The following is a 21,698-nucleotide window of genomic DNA, read 5'->3' as shown; positions in this document are numbered from 1 at the left end:
GGAATTTGACGCACTATAAAGGGAATAATCTGTGTAGTTGAGTCGAGCATAGATTGTGTCAGTACAAATGAGGAGTTCCTTGATGTGGTGGGTCGCGACAATCTGAGGGGTGATAAGGATGGGTTACTTCTGCATATTGTGATAAGGGAGGGCCCAATTGGAACTGGATCAATGACAACCCCCTGCCCATCATAACAGAGTCCAGACTCCTGGCTTCCTGAGTCCTGACTTTCTTCCAAAACAACAATGCTTTCAGAAATAAATTTTATTGTAAAAAAGCCAATATGCAAACATTATATTGATTGATTTTGGAGCCTTCAATGGCCATCAAAATGTATGTAACCCTGCTTGTTTCATTCAGAAAAGTTGGCACACTACATTTTGCATACATACATACATTCTTTACACTAGACTCCAAACAAGATATGTAAACAACTTATAATGTCTCATGCAAACAAAACAAAAAAGTCCATCAAGCATATAAAAATAATAATGGTGGATATGACAGACAACTTCATTCTGAAATGAAATTCCAACATGAAACTCATTCATTACAGAACATTCTAATAACATAACAGGTCTGATCAACACCAAGCATAACAGAAACATTTTACAATTTATTGGCAAGGTCATTTAAAACAGCTTTTTACTTTTTTGTTGTTTTTGAAGGAATTATTGCTCATACTGTCAGTCATCAAAGCGGATGTGCTTGCTAGCTTCCTTGGTCCGAGCAATGATGATTTTCTCAGCTTTAGAAATGAGCTATGAAACACAACAAATATTATGTGATGCTGATGAAATAAGACCGTAATTTAATTTTCACTTAAAATCTCTTTAGCTCAGTTAGTGCCTTTATTCTTACTGTAAAAGGCTGTAGTAGTTTGTTACCTTTTCTGTTCCACGCTTTTTTTCTCTAGGACTGTTCAGCTTTGCTTGTCGGTCCACCAAAATCTTCTGCCAGTACCTCTGCTCATGATCACCTTTTTATCCATCAATAGAGAATTTATTTTTTACCTCATCTTTAAAAATGATAGTTTTAACCTAAAATACATTAAAAGAAAAGAATCCTTCTAACCTGAGAGTAGTTCAAGGTTCCAGTTGTATTTTTTCTGAAATTCTGATTGGGCTGTGATGACTGTCTGTGCATCTTCAGGGCTCTTGAAGCGAACATGACCCTCCGCATCTCCATCAAGAATGTCAACATAAGCCACAGCAGACAGCTCAGACAGCAAATCCTGCACATATGAAAAGAAACAACTCCTAAAAATGACATTACTTGTTACCTGTCGAGTTCGATTTTCTCCTTTCTCAGAGAAATACTGAAGTCCTATTGAATAGCGCAAACAGCCAAAATGGCATTCAAGAGCGTGAACTGGAGGCTGTCCACAAGTACTGTCACAAATTTATCAGCAGCCAACCTGATTTGTCCTTTTAAAATTGTATTAGGTATTGTTGGAAATTTTCCTTTGCCTCATGTAAAAGTCTGTATTGCTATCTCAGACAGAAACCAGGTTAAACCAGGTCAAGGGGTCTGTGAGGATGGAAAAGTACCTAACATGCCCAGAGAGATGTGTATAGGTGGTTGATACAAGATTAGGGCTGGGCGATAAAACGATAACGATAATTATCGCGATATAATTTTTCTCGATAAAACGATATCAAGAGTTTGATAAATGTTCTATAATGTTTATGCGCCAAAAGCGGAACTAAACTCATTTGAACCGCGCCACACGGACCATTAATCCGCTCGGCTCAAAGTCCAAATGGCAGCGCAGCGCGAGCTTACTAGAGCAGATGCGTTTACTCTGATCGGTCTCGGTCACGAGATCCAGTGAGAAGCGCTTGAATTCAGCGAAGAACACAAATGTCTCAGTGATTTAAACCAGTTTTAAGGCAGATGAAACAGCGCTGACAAACAGGAGAAACACTGTGCGCAACGATACAGTCAGAAGGCTTTTCCGTCTACAAATTCACATCATTTACCATGGATTCACTGTAACGTTAGCCTAGTAATATTAACCGTCTGAGGTCGGCAAACGCGCCGGCGCGTTTTGCTGGATTTTTTTCACATAGCAGCAACATAGACTTAAAAAAATCCGTCATTTATGGTCATATAAATAAAATAAATAAATGATTATAAACTATAGAGGGTCTTCTTTTTTTTGTGTACACTCACATTAACATCAAAACCTTGTTTTTATTTTTAAATATATAAAATAAACAGGGTGCGCTTTCAGCTCACTCTGTCTCCGCAAAAATCTTTCTGAAACAAGTCTGGAAAATGAACTGAAACTCAGGTAATACTTATCACACAACCATGAAACATGCGTCTAAAGAAAGCTTTAAATTTCAAATCACATTCAAAATAAATATTCTCCTGCAATGTAATCTGTATAAAACTAAAGAGAAGTACAGTTTCTCCCGTCTCATCTAATTATCTGTAATGAGTTCACACCCACTCGCAGAGCGCGCTATTCATAAGATAATGTGCTGAGGTGATCTATGCAAAATAAGGTAAACGCCCCCTGAAATGCCTTAAAACCAGCAAGTTTCATTCATTCACTTTCCTGCGCCATTGGAAGATGGCACGATTCACTGGTGAGGATAGTCCTGGATAGTGATGAAGAGTTCACATTTTCCTCAGAAGAAGAGCGGGACTCTGACGACGAACGTTTGTATTTTGAAGAGCGACTTGATCCAGCCGTGGATAATATTTCGGATGAGTAAGTCTTTTTAAATTTACTTGCTTAGTTGACAAGCTATTTTATATAAACGTAGGCTACATATTTTACTGGTTGGACCATTTCCATACTTGTCATTCAGAGTAATTTATATTTAAATGGTCTAGGCTATGCTGTATAAAGTTGGAGAGATGCTTCATGCATAAATAAACTTATTTGCACAAACGCGTTTCGGCGCGTGCCTTCAGAAGACTTTATACAGCATAGCCTAGACATGCTGTATAATATGTACAACAATATGTTTAGATCATAGGCCTGTATGAAAGTTAGAATTTTGAAATTAATTTAGAAAATATTATGTATGTTTAGATTATATTTTGACTAGTGTTTATGCTGCCTCATTATCATCAACGAAGAGTGCTTGCAAATATCTATTGCAAATGTGTGTATGTGCTGAAATGTGTAAATATGCCCAGCTGATGAATTGCAAATGTGTTAATGTTTGCGTTGTGCTATCTTGGCCCATTGACACGCAATATATGCCTACAGCACGTGTCTACAATTATTCGCATCAGTTATTCATATAGACTAATGGTAATATACTTTGAAATATTTATGTTATAATAGTTTTCAACTTTTTTAAAAAAAGGAATGTAGCTGCATCACCTTCATCTGCAACTCGGAGGGTGCGCAGCAACACAGTCGAACATCAGAAAGAGTAAGTACATATTTACCCATGTTCGTTCAATTTTGTTTATATACTTATTACAATATGAGCCTGTATGACTTTATTTATTTTTGGAGGTTGGTTGATAATGTTACATATTTTTTCTTTGTGTTATCTTATCAGCATGCTAATGCCCATCAGTTGTGCATGTGCTGGAATAGTACTCTAAAATATATGATAATAATAGTTCTCTTACGAGAGGTTCTCTCGTACTTGCGTAATATCTTACGCTTGGGGAAAACCTCTTTTCCTCGAGATATTGAAGCCAAAAATTATCCTTCATTTTGCAATAATGTAAAACGCATTGCAGCAGCATGCAGACATGGGCGAGAAAGCTCGCGCGCCCATTGGCTGCTCTGCGGCAACTGCACCAGCCTATCGAGAGGCCCCTCATGACGTCAGAACCAATGAGGGTGCTTCGCGCCCACTACGTCATGTCCCACCGAAAGCGGGTGGGGCTTGGGCTATAAATACGGCCCCGAGAGGCTGGTTTGGTCAGTTTTTCATCTCTTCAGCGAAGCTCACGCGTCGCTGGATCCCGAGAGGAAGAAGCCGCACCGTCTGATAGAAGCACTCAGCGGGATTAGTGCTGCATCTGAAGCTGCTGGTCGACAACTCGCCGCCTTCAGTCGCCATTATGAGCCAGAATGCACCGTAGGCATTCTGCCCTCAGCGAGCTAATGCCTACGGTGACTCTGAGGACTCGCCTGGCATCCTTCTCCGAGACTGCACCTCCGAACCTCCCCCAGCCCGCAAAGCTCACCGGTGCGCCCGCCTGCTTAACCTGCTTCGCTGAGTCTCTTCCTGATGGACAGCGGCCGCCGCATGCCGCCGCTTCCGTCGTGGATGTAGACCAAGAAGCCGCGTCTGTGGGGGATATCTGCTCTCCCTCTGTTCGAGCCGCGCAAACTGCGCCGTTCACAGGGGATGTCAGGAGTGGACGGTCACGGGGCTAGCTTTCTCTCTCCCTCTGTTCGAGCCGCGCAAACTGCGCCGTTCACAAGGGAGACCGGAAGCGGACGGTCACGGGGTTAGTTTTTTCTTTACGTTATAAGAAAAGCTACCCAGTTGGTGGCGCTAAAACTTTGACTCACAATAGTTACATCCATCTGATCGGCCTCTTACCACGAACACACTGCTGAAGTTTCATCAAGATCAGTTAATGTATGCAGAAGTTATTCCACTTCGTGTTTCTCTTTTCTCGCCATAAATTCGATTCCTCGCCACGGCCAAACCGTTCGAGATATCAAAAATCCGTCCGCAATTTAGCATCCTCAAAGTCTTGACTACATGCACACCGAGTTTGGAGGGGACACGGTGAATTTTCTAGGAGGAGTATTTCACATTCCACAGCAAGCGTTTTCCAAACAACCCATAATAGCCGACTTCCTGTTGGGCTGGCGTAAAACTTGACCAGGGTAAAGTTGTTCAGCACGATGAGATCTATATGTGTACCGAGTTTCATATTAATTCATGCAAGCGTGTTTGATATATGGACCAAGTTTTAGAACCCCGTTCAAGGGGGCGCTGTTGAGCCCCCCAGCCACACCCGGGTACCAGCTTCAGCCCGGCCCTGATGGCCGTGGGTTCTGACCTGTGTGCAAAGTTTCAAGAGTTTTCGAGCACGTTAAGGGTCCCAAAAGCCCCTGAAACCTTGAAAACAAACATTAAACTCAACAGACAAATCCCTCCCACCCCTCACACACACAGAGACAGACAGAGAGAGAGAAAATTCTCCAAATAATCACATTCAAACTAAAATATCTGACTTCCTTTTGGTTGTAGCTAATGAATATAAATTAGAAAGTTGTCCGGCTCGATGAGATCAATATACATACCGATTTTTGTGACTATGTAAAACTAAGCCCCCATTTTTGACTAAAGGTGGCGCTACTGAGCCATTCCACCACGCCCATTTCTGAAACTTTGCACATGTCTACTGGATAATAAATGTGATGTGTCTGTCGAGTTTCATGCATTTTCAAGCATGTGAAGAGTCTCAAAAGCATCCGAAAAGAATATTAAAGTTTGATGCGTTGCCACGGCAACAGTATCTAAGATATCAATAATCCTTTCACAGGTCTACATCTGCCGTGCGTTTACATTATACACATAAAGTTTGAAGCAAATCGGGTAAAAATAAGAGGGTGATTTCAAAGCATTTTGAAAGTGACACACTTCCTGTTGCCAGTTGGTGGCGCTATAACTTTGACTCACAATAGTCACATCCATGTGATCGGCCTCTTACAACGAACACACTGCTAAAGTTTTATCAAGATCTGTCAATGTTTGCTGAAGTTATAACACACTTCCTGTTTCTATTTTCTCGCCATCAATTCGTGTCCTCGCCACGGCCAAACCGTTCGAGATATCAAAAATCCGTCCGCAACTTATCATGCTCAATGTCTTGACTTCATGCACACCGAGTTTGGAGGCGAATGGATGAATTTCCTAGGAGGAGTACATCAAATTCCACAGCATGCGTTTCCAAACAACCCATAATAGCCGACTTCCTGTTGGGCTGGCGTAAAAAGTAAAAGTACGAAAGTTGTTCGGCCCAATGAGATCTATATGTGTACTGAGTTTCATATTATTACATGCAAGCGTGTCTGATTTATGGAGCAAGTTTTCGGACCTCATTCAAGGGGGCGCTGTTGAGCCCCCCTGCCACGCCCGGGTACCAGCTTCAGCCCAGCCCTGATGGCCGCAGGTTCTGACCCGTGTGCAAAGTTTCAAGAGTTTTCGAGCATGTTAAGGGCCCCAAAAGTGCCCGAAAGGTTGACAGAAAAATAATAAATAATAATAATAATAATAAATATATATATATATATATATATATATATATATATATATATATATATATATATATATATATATATATAAATATAGCTGCGAGCAGCGATTACGGGCCCAAGCCGGTGGCACCGCAACCCCGATGCCTTTAGTTACCTAAAGGCACCGGGGTGGCGGTGCCGCCGGCTTGGGCCCTCCATCGCTGCTCGCAGCTATATTTATATATATATATATATTTATATATATATATATATATATATATATATATATATATATATATATATATATATATATATATATATATATATATACAGTATATATATAACAAAAGATATATACATTATATATATATCAGACAAGTAATATTCTCTGTCTTGTCACTTCAAAAAAAATGGTACAAATTGTACTACTGACTATTTAAACAGAGCAGTGTAATTTTGATAAGTTAGGTTGACTATTTTATAATTATATTTTATTAGGGCTATAATGAACAGGCTGCGATGTCAAGATTGCAATGCTGGTGTGTGTGTGTGTGTGTGTGTGTGTGTGTGTGTGTGTGTGTGTGTGTGTGTGTGTCGTGGGCGTGATTGAACAGTGGAGACATAAAAATATACTTTATGGTGCTAACTTTAAAATTGAAATAAAATGCTCACGGCTGCACGGGAATTCATTCCTACTTCCATAGGAATTCATTGAAAAAGCTCGCTCTGCTCCCAACCATAATCAATGTCAGTGCGGACGAACATATTTTACTTTCGTTTTTAAGTTAGCGATTCAAAAGCCCCCAGCGGTGTCACACGTCGATTAACCGGTGGGAAATTTTTTATCACAGTCACATCCCTAATATATTTATATATAAATACAATAGGCCTACCTGAAAGAGAATTTTACTTGCCCGACCAGAGTATATCCTGATTAGAACGTCAATAACAAAAAAATAACTTGGGAATCACTAAAACGAGAGATTATTCTAATTTCATTGCATTCATTTTAAGTTGCAATCAGCAGTTAATAATAAATGTATTACTGATCAATGGTAACAAGGTTGCACTGCTGAGGCTCATGCAGCTTCTCCAGGAGAATTGTAAACAAATGAGCGCAGCACACAAAAAAGCAACCCAGTTAACAACATACTGACTATAAAAATTACAAATATGGAGTTTTTATATATTTTATAACATATGATAGAGTTAAGCAACCTCACTTGACGAGTAGGCAACTATTTCCTGAATACAATCACGATTGAAACTGTGACATTGATTTCATACAACAGGTTAATAAACAGTTACAATTAAGTCACTTACATTTTAGATGCAATATTGACTGTTTTTGTTCTGTTTCAGCAGCAAAAATAGTTAAACAAAGATCACAGCAGAACCATCGCGCATCTCACAGCAACTTGTTTTCTCATTACTGAATGATTCAGCATTTTGAACGAATCGGTTGACTCAAAGATTCAATGGTCAATCCATAAACATCTGTCTCAATCATGAATGACTCAGTCATTCGAACGAATCGTTTGAACGAATGAATCAATGACTCGCTCATTAAGATGGTCGCCTGGCGACACCTAATGGCGGTTTAGTGTTATGTTTAAAAGTATCATTCTTTCCAACGTGCACCATTATCAATGTCCGTGCGGACGTCCGTTTTTTTACTTTCACTTTTATATTAGCGATTTAAAAGCACCCGCTCGTGTCACACGTCGATTAACCGATGGGAAAATATCCTCACAGTCATATACCTAATAAATTTATATTTAAATACAATAGGCCTACCTAGTAAAACGTTTTATATACTATTTTGATATCCTTTTGGACACAAGAGGGCAGTATAGCCCTATGTTTGCTTTTTTGTTGAACCAAATAGCACTAAATAGCCTGTTTTTAACTTTTTCATACTCCTTGAATTGCAAAAACAGAATAAAATGGGTTTAGTTCTAATATTTGTATAATTTTATATAAAAATAAATGGTGTATAATTACATTTTTAGAAGTTATGAGATGTTTCCTGCTTCCTTTTTGACATTAATTTAATCCCTCGCCATAGCAAAACCGTTTGAGATATTCAATATCCGTTTACAATTTAGCATCATTAATATATTTTTATCATGTTGAAAAAGTTTGGTGGGAATAAAATAAACCTTTTAGGAGGAGTAACTAAAAACTCAGAGGCTGATTTTGCAAAAAAATCCACATTCAGACCAAAATATCTGACTTCCTGATGGTCGGAGCTAATAAATGTAAATTAGAAAGTTGTCCGGCTCGATGAGAGCAATATACAAACTATTTTTTTTTACTGTAGTTAAAACTAACCCCCCCACTTTTGTCAAAAGCATTTTGAAAGTGACACACTTCCTGCTGCCAGTTGGTGGCGCTATAACTTTGACTCACAATAGTTACATCCATCTGATCTGCCTCTTACCACGAACACACTGCTGAAGTTTCATCAAGATCAGTTAATGTATGCTGAAGTTATAACACACTTCCTGTTTCATTTTTTCACCATAAATTCGTTTCCTCGCCACGGCCAAACCGTTCGAGATATTCAAAATCCGTCCGCAATTTAGCATCCTCAATGTCTTGACTTCATGCTGACCGAGTTTGGAGGCGAATGGATGAATTCCCTAGGAGGAGTACATTAAATTCCACAGCATGTGTTTCCAAACAACGCTAAATAGCCGACTTCCTGTTGGGCTAGCGTAAAACTTAGAGCACGAAAGTAGTTTGGCCCGAGGAGATCTATGTGTGTACCGAGTTTCATATTATTACATGCAAGTGTGTTTGATTTATGGACACGTGTTCGGATCCCGTTCCAGGGGGCGCTGTCGAGCCCCCCTGCCACGCCCGGGTACCAGCTTCAGCCCGCCCTTGATGGCCGTTGGTTCTGACCTGTGTGCAAAATTTCAAGAGTTTTCGAGCATGTTAAGGGCCCCAAAAGTGGCCGAAAGGTTGACAAAATAATAATAATAATAATAATAATAATAATCCTACCGAAAACAATAGGGCCTTCGCCCTTTCAGGGCTTGGGCCCTAATAATAAACAATAATCCTACCGAAAACAATAGGGCCTTCGCCCTTTCAGGGCTTGGGCCCTAATAATAATCCTTACGAAAACAATAGGGCCTTCGCCCTTTCAGGGCTTGGGCCCTAATAATAACAAATAATCCTACCGAAAACAATAGGGCCTTCGCCCTTTCAGGGCTTGGGCCCTAAATATAGCTGCGAGCAGCGAAAGCCGGCGGCACCGCCACCCCGGTGCCTTTAGGTAACTAAAGGCATCGGGGTTGCGGTGCCACCGGCTTGGGCCCTTCATCGCTGCTCGCAGCTATATATATATATATATATATATCTTTAATGTATTTTTATCATGTTGAAAAAGTTTGGTGTGAATAAAATAAACCACTTAGGAATAGTAACTAAAAACTCAGAGTCTGACATATCCAAAAAATCCACATTCAAACCAAAATATCTGACTTCCTGTTGCTCGGAGCTAATGACTGTAAATTAGAAAGTTGTCCGGCTCGATGAGACCAATATGCGTACTGATTTTTGTAACTGTGGGTAAAAGTAACCCCCCCACTTTTGTCAAAAGCATTTTGAAAGTGACACACTTCCTGCTACCAGTTGGTGGCGCTATAACTTTGACTCACAATAGTTACATCCATCTGACCGGCCTCTTACCATGAACACACTGCTGAAGTTTCATCAAGATCAGTTAATGTATGCAGAAGTTATAACACTTCGTGTTTCTCTTTTCTCGCCATAAATTTGTTTCCTCGCCACGGCCAAACCGTTCGAGATATCAAAAATCCATCCGCAATTTAGCATCCTCAATGTCTTGACTTCATGCTGACCGAGTTTGGTGGGGATCGGATGAATTCTCTAGGATGAGTGTTTCAAATTCCACAGCATGCGTTTTTCAAACAACCCATAATAGCAGACTTCCTGTTGGGCGGAGCTAATAATTTAGAGTGCGGAAGTTGTTCGGCCCGATGAGATCTATATGTGTACCGAGTTTCATATTAATTCATGCAATCGTGTTTGATATATGGACCAAGTTTTCAGACCGTGTTCAAGGGGGCGCTGTTGAGCCCCCCTGCCACGCCCGTGTACCAGCTTCAGCCCGGTCCTGATGACCGTGGGATCTGACCTGTGTGAAAAGTTTCAAGTGTTTTTGAGCACGTTAAGTGCGCCAAAAGCCCCTAAAACCTTGAAAAACAAAGATTAAATGGAATAGACAACCCCCCCCCCCCCCACACACACACACACAGACACACACAGACACACAGAGAGAGAGAGAAAATTCTTCAGAAAATCCACATTCAAACCAAAATATCTGACTTCCTGTTGGTTGGAGCTTATAAGTGTAAATTAGAAAGTTGTCCGGCTCGATGAGAACAATATACATACCGATTTTTGTGATTCTAGGAAAAACTAAGCCCCCATTTTTGACTAAAGGTGGCGCTACTGAGCCCCTCACCACGCCCATTTCTGAAACTTTGCACATGTCTACTGGCTAATAAATGTGATGTGTCTGTCGAGTTTCATGCATTTTCAAGCATGTGAGGAGTCTCAAAAGCATCCGAAAAGAATATTAAAGTTTGATGCGTTGCCACGGCAACAGTATCTAAGATATCAATAATCCTTTCACAGGTCTACATCTGCCATGTGTCTACATTATACACATAAAGTTTGAAGCAAATCAGATTAAAATAAGAGGGTGATTTCAAAGCATTTTGAAAGTGACACACTTCCTGTTGCCAGTTGGTGGCGCTATAACTTTGACTCACAATAGTCACATCCTTGTGTTCGGCCTCTTACAACGAATACACTGCTGAAGTTTCATCAAGATCAGATAATGTATGCTGAAGTTATAATACACTTCCTGTGTCCCTTATTCGCCATAAATTCGTTTCCTTGCCACGGCCAAACCGTTCGAGATATCAAAAATCCGTCCGCAATTTAGCATCCTCAATGTCTTGACTTCATGCCAACCGAGTTTGGAGGCAAATGGATGAATTTCCTAGGAGGAGTACATCAAATTCCACAGCATGCATTTCCAAACAACCCATAATAGCCGACTTCCTGTTGGGCTGGCGTAAAACTTAGAGCATGAAAGTTGTTCGGCCCGATGAGATCTATATGTGTACCGAGTTTCATATTATTACATGCAAGCGTGTCTGATTTATGGACAAGCGTTCGGATCCCGTTCCAGGGGGCGCTGTCGAGGCCCCCTGCCACGCCCGGGTACCAGCTTTAGCCCGGCCCTGATGGCCGCGGGTTCTGACCTGTGTGCAAAATTTCAAGAGTTTTCGAGCATGTTAAGGGCCCCAAAAGTGCCCGAAAGGTTGACAAAATAATAATAATAATAATAAATATAGCTGCGAGCAGCGATTACGGGCCCAAGCCGGTGGCACCGCCACCCCGTTGCCTTTAGCTACCTAAAGGCACCGGGGTGGCGGTGCCACCGGCTTTGGCCCTTCATCGCTGCTCGCAGCTATATTATATATATATATATATATATATATATATATATATATATATATATATATATATATATATATATATATATATATATATATATATATATAGACAGAAACCTTATTACCTTATTCTGATTTTATGATACACTCAAAATATTCCACAACAAATCTTTTAAATTTAATGTAAAAATAAAAACGAAAGTAAGCACTGTTGGGCTCACGTAACCCTCTCATTAGAATCAAAATGTTTCAGCATTTGCGATGTATTTGGATGCTAAACTATTCTTTATTATAGGCTTTGTTCTTCACTCGTGTTCCAATATCGACGAAAAAAATCATCCTCTTCACACGCGCAAAAATGTGCTTGAAACATCACAGTGGAGCGGTGCTTACTGTGAATGTACGAATTGTACTACTGACTATTTAGAGCAGTGTAATTTTTATATGTTAGGTTAACTATTTTATTATTATATTTTATTAAGGCTATAATGAACAGGCTGCGATGTCAAGATTGCAATGCTGGAATGTGTGTGTGTGTGTGTGTGTGTGTGTGTGTGTGTGTGTGTGTGTGTGTGTGTGTATGTGTTCATGTTTTCCTATCCCGGTGGGGACTTCAACCTGAATGCACACAGACTCATGGGGACTCATGTCACAGTGGGGACCTAAATAGATGTCCCCATGGGTAAACAAGTTTATAAATCATACAGAATGAGTTTTTTTGGAAATGTAAAAATGCAGATAGTTTTCTGGGATAGGTAGGTTTAGGGGTAGGGTTAGTGTGAGGAGATAGAATATACAGTTTGTACAGTATAAAAACCATTAAGTCTATGGAGAGTCCCCACAAAGATAGTAAACCGTGTGTGTGTGTGTGGCGTGGGCGCGATTGAACAGTGGACACATAAAAACATACTCCGTCATTATACAGGACGACATTCAAACTGCAAAGTGTTAACTTATATTTGTGTACAGTCACAATAAAACACAACATTGTGCTTTTGTAAAATAATTCCAAGCAATCCACCCCCCGAAAGGTGCTAATTTTAAAATGAAACTAAAATGCTCATGGCTTCCATAGGAATTCATTTGAAACGCTCGCTCAACCACTATCAATGTCAGTGCGGACGAGCATATTTTACTTTCGTTTTTAAGTTGGCGATTCAAAAGCCCCCAGCGGTGTCACACATAGATTAACCAGTGGTAAAATATTCTCAACGTCACAAACCTAGTATATTTTTATGTAGATACAATAGGCCTACCTGATTTTGAACACAAGAGGGCAGTATAGCCCTATGTATGACTTGACTTTTATGGGACTAAATAGTACAATTACTATTTTTAAACTTATAAATAATTATTAAATTGAAAAAAAGAATAAAATGGGTTTAGTTGTGATATTTGTATACTTTTATATAGAAATAAATGTTTTTTAATTACATTTTTAGAAGATGAGGCTTTTAGTTTCCTTTTTGTACATTACTTTAGTCCCTCACTATAGCAAAACCGTTTGAGATGTTTAATATCCGTTCCCAATTTAGCATCTTTAATGTATTTTCATCATTTTGAAAAAGTTTGGTGTGAATAAAATAAACCAGTTAGGAAGAGTAGCTAAAAACTCAGAGTCTGAAATATCCAAAAAATCCACATTCAAACCAAAATATCTGACTTCCTTTTGCTCTGAGCTAATGACTGTAAATTAGAAAGTTGTCTGACTCGATGAGACCAATATATATACTGATTTTTGGAACTGTTGGTAAAACTAACCCCCCCACTTTTGTCAAAAGCATGTTGAAAGTGACACACTTCCTGCTGCCAGTTGGTGGCGCTATAACTTTGGCTCACAATAGTTACATCCATCTGATCAGCCTCTTACCACGAACACACTGGTGAAGTTTCATGAAGATCAGTTAATGTATGCAGAAGTTATACCACTTCGTGTTTCTCTTTTCTCGCCATAATTTCGTTTCCTCGCCACGGCCAAACCGTTCGAGATATCAAAAATCCGTCCGCAATTTAGAATCCTCAATGTCTTGACTTCATGCACACCGAGTTTGATGGGGATTGGATGAATTCTCTAGGAGGAGTACTCCGCATTCCACAGCAAGCGTTTTCCAAACAACCCATAATAGCCGACTTCCTGTTGGGCTGGCGTAAAACTTGACCGGGGGAAAGTTGTTCGGCCCGATGAGATCTATATGTGTACCGAGTTTCATATTAATTCATGCAAGCGTGTTTGATCTATGGACCAAGTTTTGGGACCCCTTTCAAGGGGGCGCTGTTGAGCCCCCCTGCCACGCCCGGGTACCAGCTTCAGCCCGTCCCTGATGGCAGGGGGTTCTGACTTGTGTGCAAAGTTTCAAGAGTTTTTGAGCATGTTAAGGACCCCAAAAGCCCCTGAAACCTTGATTAACAATACAAAAGCAATAGTCAAATCCCCCCTCCCCTCACACACACAGAGACACAGAGAGAGGGAGAGAAAATTCTTCAGAAAATCCACATTCAAACCAAAATATCTCTCTTCCTGTTGGTCGGAGATATATCATGTAAATTAGAAAGTTGTCCGTCTTGATGAGAACAATACACATACCAAGTTTTGTTGCTGTTGATAAAACTAACCCCCCCACTTATGACTAAAGGTGGCGCTACTGAGCCCCTCACCACGCCCGTTTCTGAAACTTTGCACATGTCTACGGGCTAATAAATGTGATGTGTCTGTCGAGTTTCATGCAATTTCAAGTATGTTAAGAGTCTCAAAAGCATAAAAAAAGAATATTAAAGTTTGATGCGTTGCCACGGCAACAGTATCTAAGATATCAATAATCATTTCACAGGTTTACATCTGCCGTGTGTCTACATTCTACACATAAAGTTTGAAGCAAATCTGGTAAAAATAAGACAGTGATTTCAAAGCATTTTAATAGTGATGTACTTCCTGCTGCCTGTTGGTGGCGCTATAACTTTGACTCACAATAGTCACATCTGTGCGATCGGCCTCTTACAACGAACACACTGCTGAAGTTTCATCAAGATCAGTTAATGTATGCAGAAGTTATAACACACTTCCTGTTTAATTTTTTCGCCATAAATTCGTTTCCTCGCCACGGCCAAACCGTTCGAGATATCAAAAATCCGTCCGCAATTTAGCATCCTCAATGTCTTGACTTCATGCTGACCGAGTTTGGAGGAGATTGGATGAATTCTCTAGGAGGAGTACATTAAATTCCACAGCATGCGTTTCCAAACAACCCTAAATAGCCGACTTCCTGTTGGGCTGGCGTAAAACTTAGAGCACGAAAGTTGTTCGGCCCGATGAGATCTATATGTGTACCGAGTTTCATATTATTACATGCAAGCGTGTTTGATTTATGGACACGTGTTCGGATCCCGTTCCAGGGGGCGCTGTCGAGCCCCCCTGCCACGCCCGGGTACCAGCTTCAGCCCAGCCCTGATGGCCGCGGGTTCTGACCTGTGTGCAAAGTTTCAAGAGTTTTCGAGCATGTTAAGGGCCCCAAAAGTGCCCGAAAGGTTGACAAAATAATAATAATAATAAATATATATATATATATATATATATATATATATATATATATATATATATATATATATATATATATATATATATATATATATATATATATATATATATATGTATGTGTGTGTATGTATGTATGTATATATATATATATATATATATATATATATATATATATATATATATATATATATATATATATATATATATATATAAATATAGCTGCGAGCAGCGATTACGGGCCCAAGCCGGTGGCACCGCAACCCCGGTGCCTTTAGTTACCTAAAGGCACCGGGGTGGCGGTACCGCCGGCTTGGGCCCGTAATCGCTGCTCGCAGCTATATTTATATATATATATATATATATATATATATATATATATATATATATATATATATATATATATATATATATTATTGTTCAAAAGTTTGGGGTCAGTAAGATTTTTAATGTTTTTAGGAGAAGTCTCTTCTGCTCACCAAGGCTGCATTTATTGATTAAAAATACAAACAAAAACAGTAATATTGTGAAATATTATTCCAATTTAAAACAGCTGTTTTCAATTTTTAAATATTTTACATAGTAATTAATTTCTGTGATCAAAGTTGAGTTTTCAGCATCATTACTCCAGTCTTCAGTGTCACATGATCCTTCAGAAATCATACTAATATGATGATTGATGCTCAATAAATATTCATTATTATTTTCAATGTTGAAAACAGTTGTGTACAGATTTTTTTTTTCAAAATGCTTTGATGAATGTTAAGTTCAAAAGAACAGCATATATTTCAAATATATATATTTTTAACATTATAAATGTCTTTACTGTAACTGTTGATCAGTTTAACTCATCCTTCATAAATAAAAGTACTGATTTATTTTATTTATTTCCCCCAAAAATAAAATTGTAATTATTACTAACCCAAAACTTTTGAGCGGTAGTGTTTAACGTTACAAAAGCTTTAGATTTCAGATAAATGCTGTTCTTTTGAACTTTCTATTCATCAAAGACTGTACACAACTGTTTTCGACATTTAAAATAATAATGAATGTTTCTTGAGTATCAATCATCATATTAGAATAATTTCTGAAGGATCATGTGACAGTGACGACTGGAGTAATGATGCTGAAAACTCAGCTTTGATCACAGGAATAAATAACAGTTTAAAATATATTAAAATAGAAAGCAGCCGTTTTAAATTGGAATAATATTTTACAATATTACTGTTTTTGTTTGTATTTTTAATCAAATAAATGCAGCCTTGGTGAGCAGAAGAAACTTCTCTGTTATGTGCGCGCCACAGACTGCACGCACGTCCGCTTAGAGTTCCGCCTTTTGCCTTCCGTCAATATTACGTTATCAGAAAAATATTTTTTTAGAGAATCGATTTTTTGACATTTGTGAATCGATTCAGAATCGTCCACGTCCGCATCGCGATGCATCTAAGAATACATTTTTTCTCCCACCCCTAGATTTCATACAACAGGTTAATAAACAGTTACAATTAAGTCACTTACATTTTAGATTCAATGTTGACTGTTTTTGTTCTGTTTCAGCAGCGAAAATAGTTAAACAAAGATCACGGCAGAACCATCACGTGTTTTCTCATAACTGAACGATTCAGCATTTTTAACGAATCGGTTGACTCAAAGATTGAATGATCAATCCATAAACATCTGTCTTAATCATGATCGACTCATTCGAACGAATCGTTTGAACGAATGAATCAATGACTCGCTTATTAAGATGGATGCCTGGCGACACCTAATGGCGGTTTAGTGTTGTTTAAAAGCATCATTCTTTCCCACATGTGTGTGATTTGTGTGTGCAACATTATCATTATTTTTCTTTCACTATTATATTAGCGATTTAAAAGCACCCACTCGTGTCACACGTCGATTAACCGGTGGGAAAATATCCTCAGACACATACCTAATAAATGTATATTTAAATACAATATTGGCCTACCTGGTAAAAAGTTTTATATACTATTTTGATGTCCTTTTGGACACAAGAGGGCAGTATAGCCCTATGTTTGCTTTTTTGTTGAACCAAATAGCACTAAATAGCCTGTTTTAACTTTTTCATTCTTCTTGAATTGCAAAAACAGAATAAAATGGGTTTAGTTGTGATATTTGTATTCTTTTATATAGAAATAAATGGTATATAATTACATTTTTAGAAGATTTTTAGTGTTTCCTTTTTGGACATTACTTTAATCCCTCGCCATAGCAAAACCATTTGAGATATTTATTATCCATTCACAATTTAGCATATTTAATGTAGTTTCATCATGTTGAAAAAGTTTGGTACGAATAAAATAAATAGTTTAAGAGGAGTGGCTAAAAATTCAGAGGCTGATTTTGCAAAAAAATTCACATTCAGACCAAAATATCTGACTTCCTGATGGCCAGAGCTATTGAATGTAAATTAGAAAGTTGTCCGGCTTGATGAGAACAATATACAAACTGTTTTTTCTTTACTGTAGTTAAAACTAACCCCCCCACTTTTGTCAAAAGCATGTTGAAAGTGACACACTTCCTGCTGCCAGTTGGTGGCGCTATAACTTTGACTCACAATAGCTACATCCATCTGATCGGCCTCTTACCACGAACACACTGCTGAAGTTTCATCAAGATCAGTTAATGTATGCAGAAGTTATTCCACTTCCGTGTTTCTCTTTTCTCGCCATAAATTCGATTCCTCGCCACAGCCAAACCGTTCGAGATATCAAAAATCCGTCCGCAATTTAGCATCCTCAAAGTCTTGACTACATGCACACCGAGTTTGAAGGGGACACGGTGAATTTTCTAGGAGGAGTATTTCACATTCCACAGCAAGCGTTTTCCAAACAACCCATAATAGCCGACTTCCTGTTGGGCTGGCGTAAAACTTGACCGGGGTAAAGTTGTTCGGCCCGATGAGATCTATATGTGTACCGAGTTTCATATTAATTCATGCGAGCGTGTTTGATATATGGATCAAGTTTTAGAACCCCGTTCAAGGGGGCGCTGTTGAGCCCCCCAGCCACGCCCGGGTACCAGCTTCAGCCCGGCCCTGATGGCCGTGGGTTCTGACCTGTGTGCAAAGTTTCAAGAGTTTTTGAGCACGTTAAGGACCCCAAAAGCCCCTGAAACCTTGATTAACAATATAAAAGCAATAGTCAAATCCCCCCCTCCCCTCACACACACACAGACACAGAGAGAGGGAGAGAAAATTCTTCAGAAAATCCACATTCAAACCAAAATATCTCTCTTCCTGTTGGTCGGAGATGGTTCATGTAAATTAGAAAGTTGTCCGTCTTGATGAGAACAATACACATACCAAGTTTTGTGATTCTAGGAAAAACTAAGCCCCCATTTTTGACTAAAGGTGGCGCTACTGAGCCATTCCACCACGCCCGTTTCTAAAACTTTGCACATGTCTACGGGCTAATAAATGTGATGTGTCTGTTGAGTTTCATGCAATTTCAAGTATGTTAAGAGTCTCAAAAGCATCAAAAAATAATATTAAAGTTTGATGCGTTGCCACGGCAACAGTATCTAAGATATCAATAATCCTTTCACAGGTTTACATCTGCCGTGTGTCTACATTGTACGCATAAAGTTTGAAGCAAATCGGGTAAAAATAAGACACTGATTTCAAAGCATTTTGAAAGTGATGTACTTCCTGCTGCCTGTTGGTGGCGCTATAACTTTGACTCACAATAGTCACATCCATGTGATCGGCCTCTTACAACGAACACACTGCTGAAGTTTCATCAAGATCAGTTAATGTATGCAGAAGTTATAACACACTTCCTGTTTCATGTTTTCGCCATAAATTTGTTTCCTCGCCACGGCCAAACCGTTCGAGATATCAAAAATCCGTCCGCAATTTAGCATCCTCAATGTCTTGACTTCATGCACACCGAGTTTGGAGGCGAATCGATGAATTCCCTAGGAGGAGTACATTAAATTCCACAGCATGCGTTTCCAAACAACGCTAAATAGCCAACTTCCTGTTTGGCTGGCGTAAAACTTAGAGCACGAAAGTTGTTCGGCCCAATGAGATCTATATGTGTACCGAGTTTCATATTATTACATGCAAGCGTGTTTGATTTATGGACACGTGTTTGGATCCCGTTCCAGGGGGCGCTGTCGAGCCCCCCTGCCACGCCCGGGTACCAGCTTCAGTCCGGCCCTGATGGCCGCGGGTTCTGACGTGTGTGCAAAATTTCAAGAGTTTTCGAGCATGTTAAGGGCCCCAAAAGTGCCCGAAAGGTTGACAAAATAATAATAATAATAATAATAATAATAATAATAATAATAATCCTACCGAAAACAATAGGGCCTTCGCCCTTTCAGGGCTTGGGCCCTAATAATAATAATAATAAATATAGCTGCGAGCAGCGATTACGGGCCCAAGCCGGTGGCACCGCAACCCCGATGCCTTTAGTTACCTAAAGGCACCGGGGTGGCGGTGCCGCCGGCTTTGGCCCTTCATCGCTGCTCGCAGCTATATTTATATATATATATATATATATATATATATATATATATATATATATATATATATATATATATATATCTTTAATGTATTTTTATCATGTTGAAAAAGTTTGGTGTGAATAAAATAAACCACTTAGGAGGAGTAACTAAAAACTCAGAGTCTGACATATCCAAAAAATCCACATTCAAACCAAAATATCTGACTTCCTGTTGGTCGGAGCTAATGACTGTAAATTAGAAAGTTGTCCGGCTCGATGAGACCAATATGCGTACTGATTTTTGTAACTGTGGGTAAAAGTAACCCCCCCACTTTTGTCAAAAGCATTTTGAAAGTGACACACTTCCTGCTACCAGTTGGTGGCGCTATAACTTTGACTCAAAATAGTTACATCCATCTGACCGGCCTCTTACCATGAACACACTGCTGAAGTTTCATCAAGATCAGTTAATGTATGCAGAAGTTATAACACTTCGTGTTTCTCTTTTCTCGCCATAAATTCCGTTTCCTCGCCACGGCCAAACCGTTCGAGATATCAAAAATCCGTCCGCAATTTAGCATCCTCAATGTCTTGACTTCATGCTGACCGAGTTTGGTTGCGATTGGACGAATTCTCTAGGAGGAGTACATCAAATTCCAGAGGATGCGTTTTTCAAACAATCCATAATAGCTGACTTCCTGTTGGGCGGAGCTAATAACAGAGTGCGGAAGTTGTTCGGCCTGATGAGATCTATATGTGTACCGAGTTTCATACTAATACGTTCTTGTATGTGTCCAAGATTTCAGATTGTGTTCTAGGGGGCGCTATTGAGCCCCCCTGCCACGCCCCGGGTACCAGCTTCAGCCCGGCCCTGATGGCCGCGGGTTCTGACCTGTGTGCAAAGTTTCAAGAGTTTTCGAGCACGTTAAGGGCCCCAAAAGTGCCAGAGAAGTAGAAAAAAATAATAATAATAAACAATAATCCTACCGAAAACAATAGGGCCTTCGCCCTTTCAGGGCTTGGGCCCTAATAATCCTACCGAAAACAATAGGGCCTTCGCCCTTTCAGGGCTTGGGCCCTAAATATAGCTGCGAGCAGCGATTACGGGCCCAAGCCGGTGGCACCGCAACCCCGATGCCTTTAGTTACCTAAAGGCACCGGGGTGGCGGTGCCGCCGGCTTGGGCCCTCCATCGCTGCTCGCAGCTATATTATATATATATATATATATATATATATATATATATATATATATATATATATATATATATACAGTATATATATAACAAAAGATATATACATTATATATATATCAGACAAGTAATATTCTCTGTCTTGTCACTTCACAAAAAAATGGTACAAATTGTACTACTGACTATTTAAACAGAGCAGTGTAATTTTGATAAGTTAGGTTGACTATTTTATAATTATATTTTATTAGGGCTATAATGAACAGGCTGCAATGTCAAGATTGCAATGCTGGTGTGTGTGTGTGTGTGTGTGTGTGTGTGTGTGTGTGTGTGTGTGTGTGTGTGTGTGTGTGTCGTGGGCGTGATTGAACAGTGGAGACATAAAAATATACTTTATGGTGCTAACTTTAAAATTGAAATAAAATGCTCACGGCTGCACGGGCATTCATTCCTACTTCCATAGGAATTCATTGAAAAAGCTCGCTCTGCTCCCAACCATAATCAATGTCAGTGCGGACGAACATATTTTACTTTCGTTTTTAAGTTAGCGATTCAAAAGCCCCCAGCGGTGTCACACGTCGATTAACCGGTGGTAAAATTATATTCTCACTGTCACATACATAGCATAGGCCGCCTACCTGAAAGAGAGTTTAGCTTGCCCGACCATAGTAGCCTGATTAGAACGTCAATGACAAAAAAATAACTTGGGAATCACTAAAACGAGAGATTATTCTAATTATATTACATTAATTTTAAGTTGCAATCAACAGTTGATAATAAATGTATTACTGATCAATGGTAACAAGGTTGCGCTGCTGAGGCTCGT

At 39.4% G+C, this 21,698-nt stretch overlaps 1 protein-coding gene across 1 annotated transcript in view; it reads right to left on the bottom strand.

Annotated features, from left to right (window-relative positions):
- Positions 1–250: 250 nt before the first annotated feature.
- Positions 251–21,698, bottom strand: part of larp7 (La ribonucleoprotein 7, transcriptional regulator) — a 76,977-nt gene continuing 55,529 nt past the window's right edge. The window contains exons 11-13 of the mRNA XM_084109874.1: positions 1,076–1,235; positions 889–980; positions 251–762 (exon numbers count right to left, since the gene is read on the bottom strand). Coding sequence (XP_083966000.1) covers positions 688–762; positions 889–980; positions 1,076–1,235 — 327 coding nt within the window. The 3' untranslated portion in view covers positions 251–687. The remainder of the gene's footprint in view (positions 763–888; positions 981–1,075; positions 1,236–21,698) is intronic.

This window comes from Abramis brama (assembly GCF_963993115.1).
Source record: "Abramis brama genome assembly, chromosome: 3".
NCBI lineage: Eukaryota > Metazoa > Chordata > Actinopteri > Cypriniformes > Leuciscidae > Abramis > Abramis brama.
This window is presented reverse-complemented; position numbering and strand designations above follow the sequence as displayed.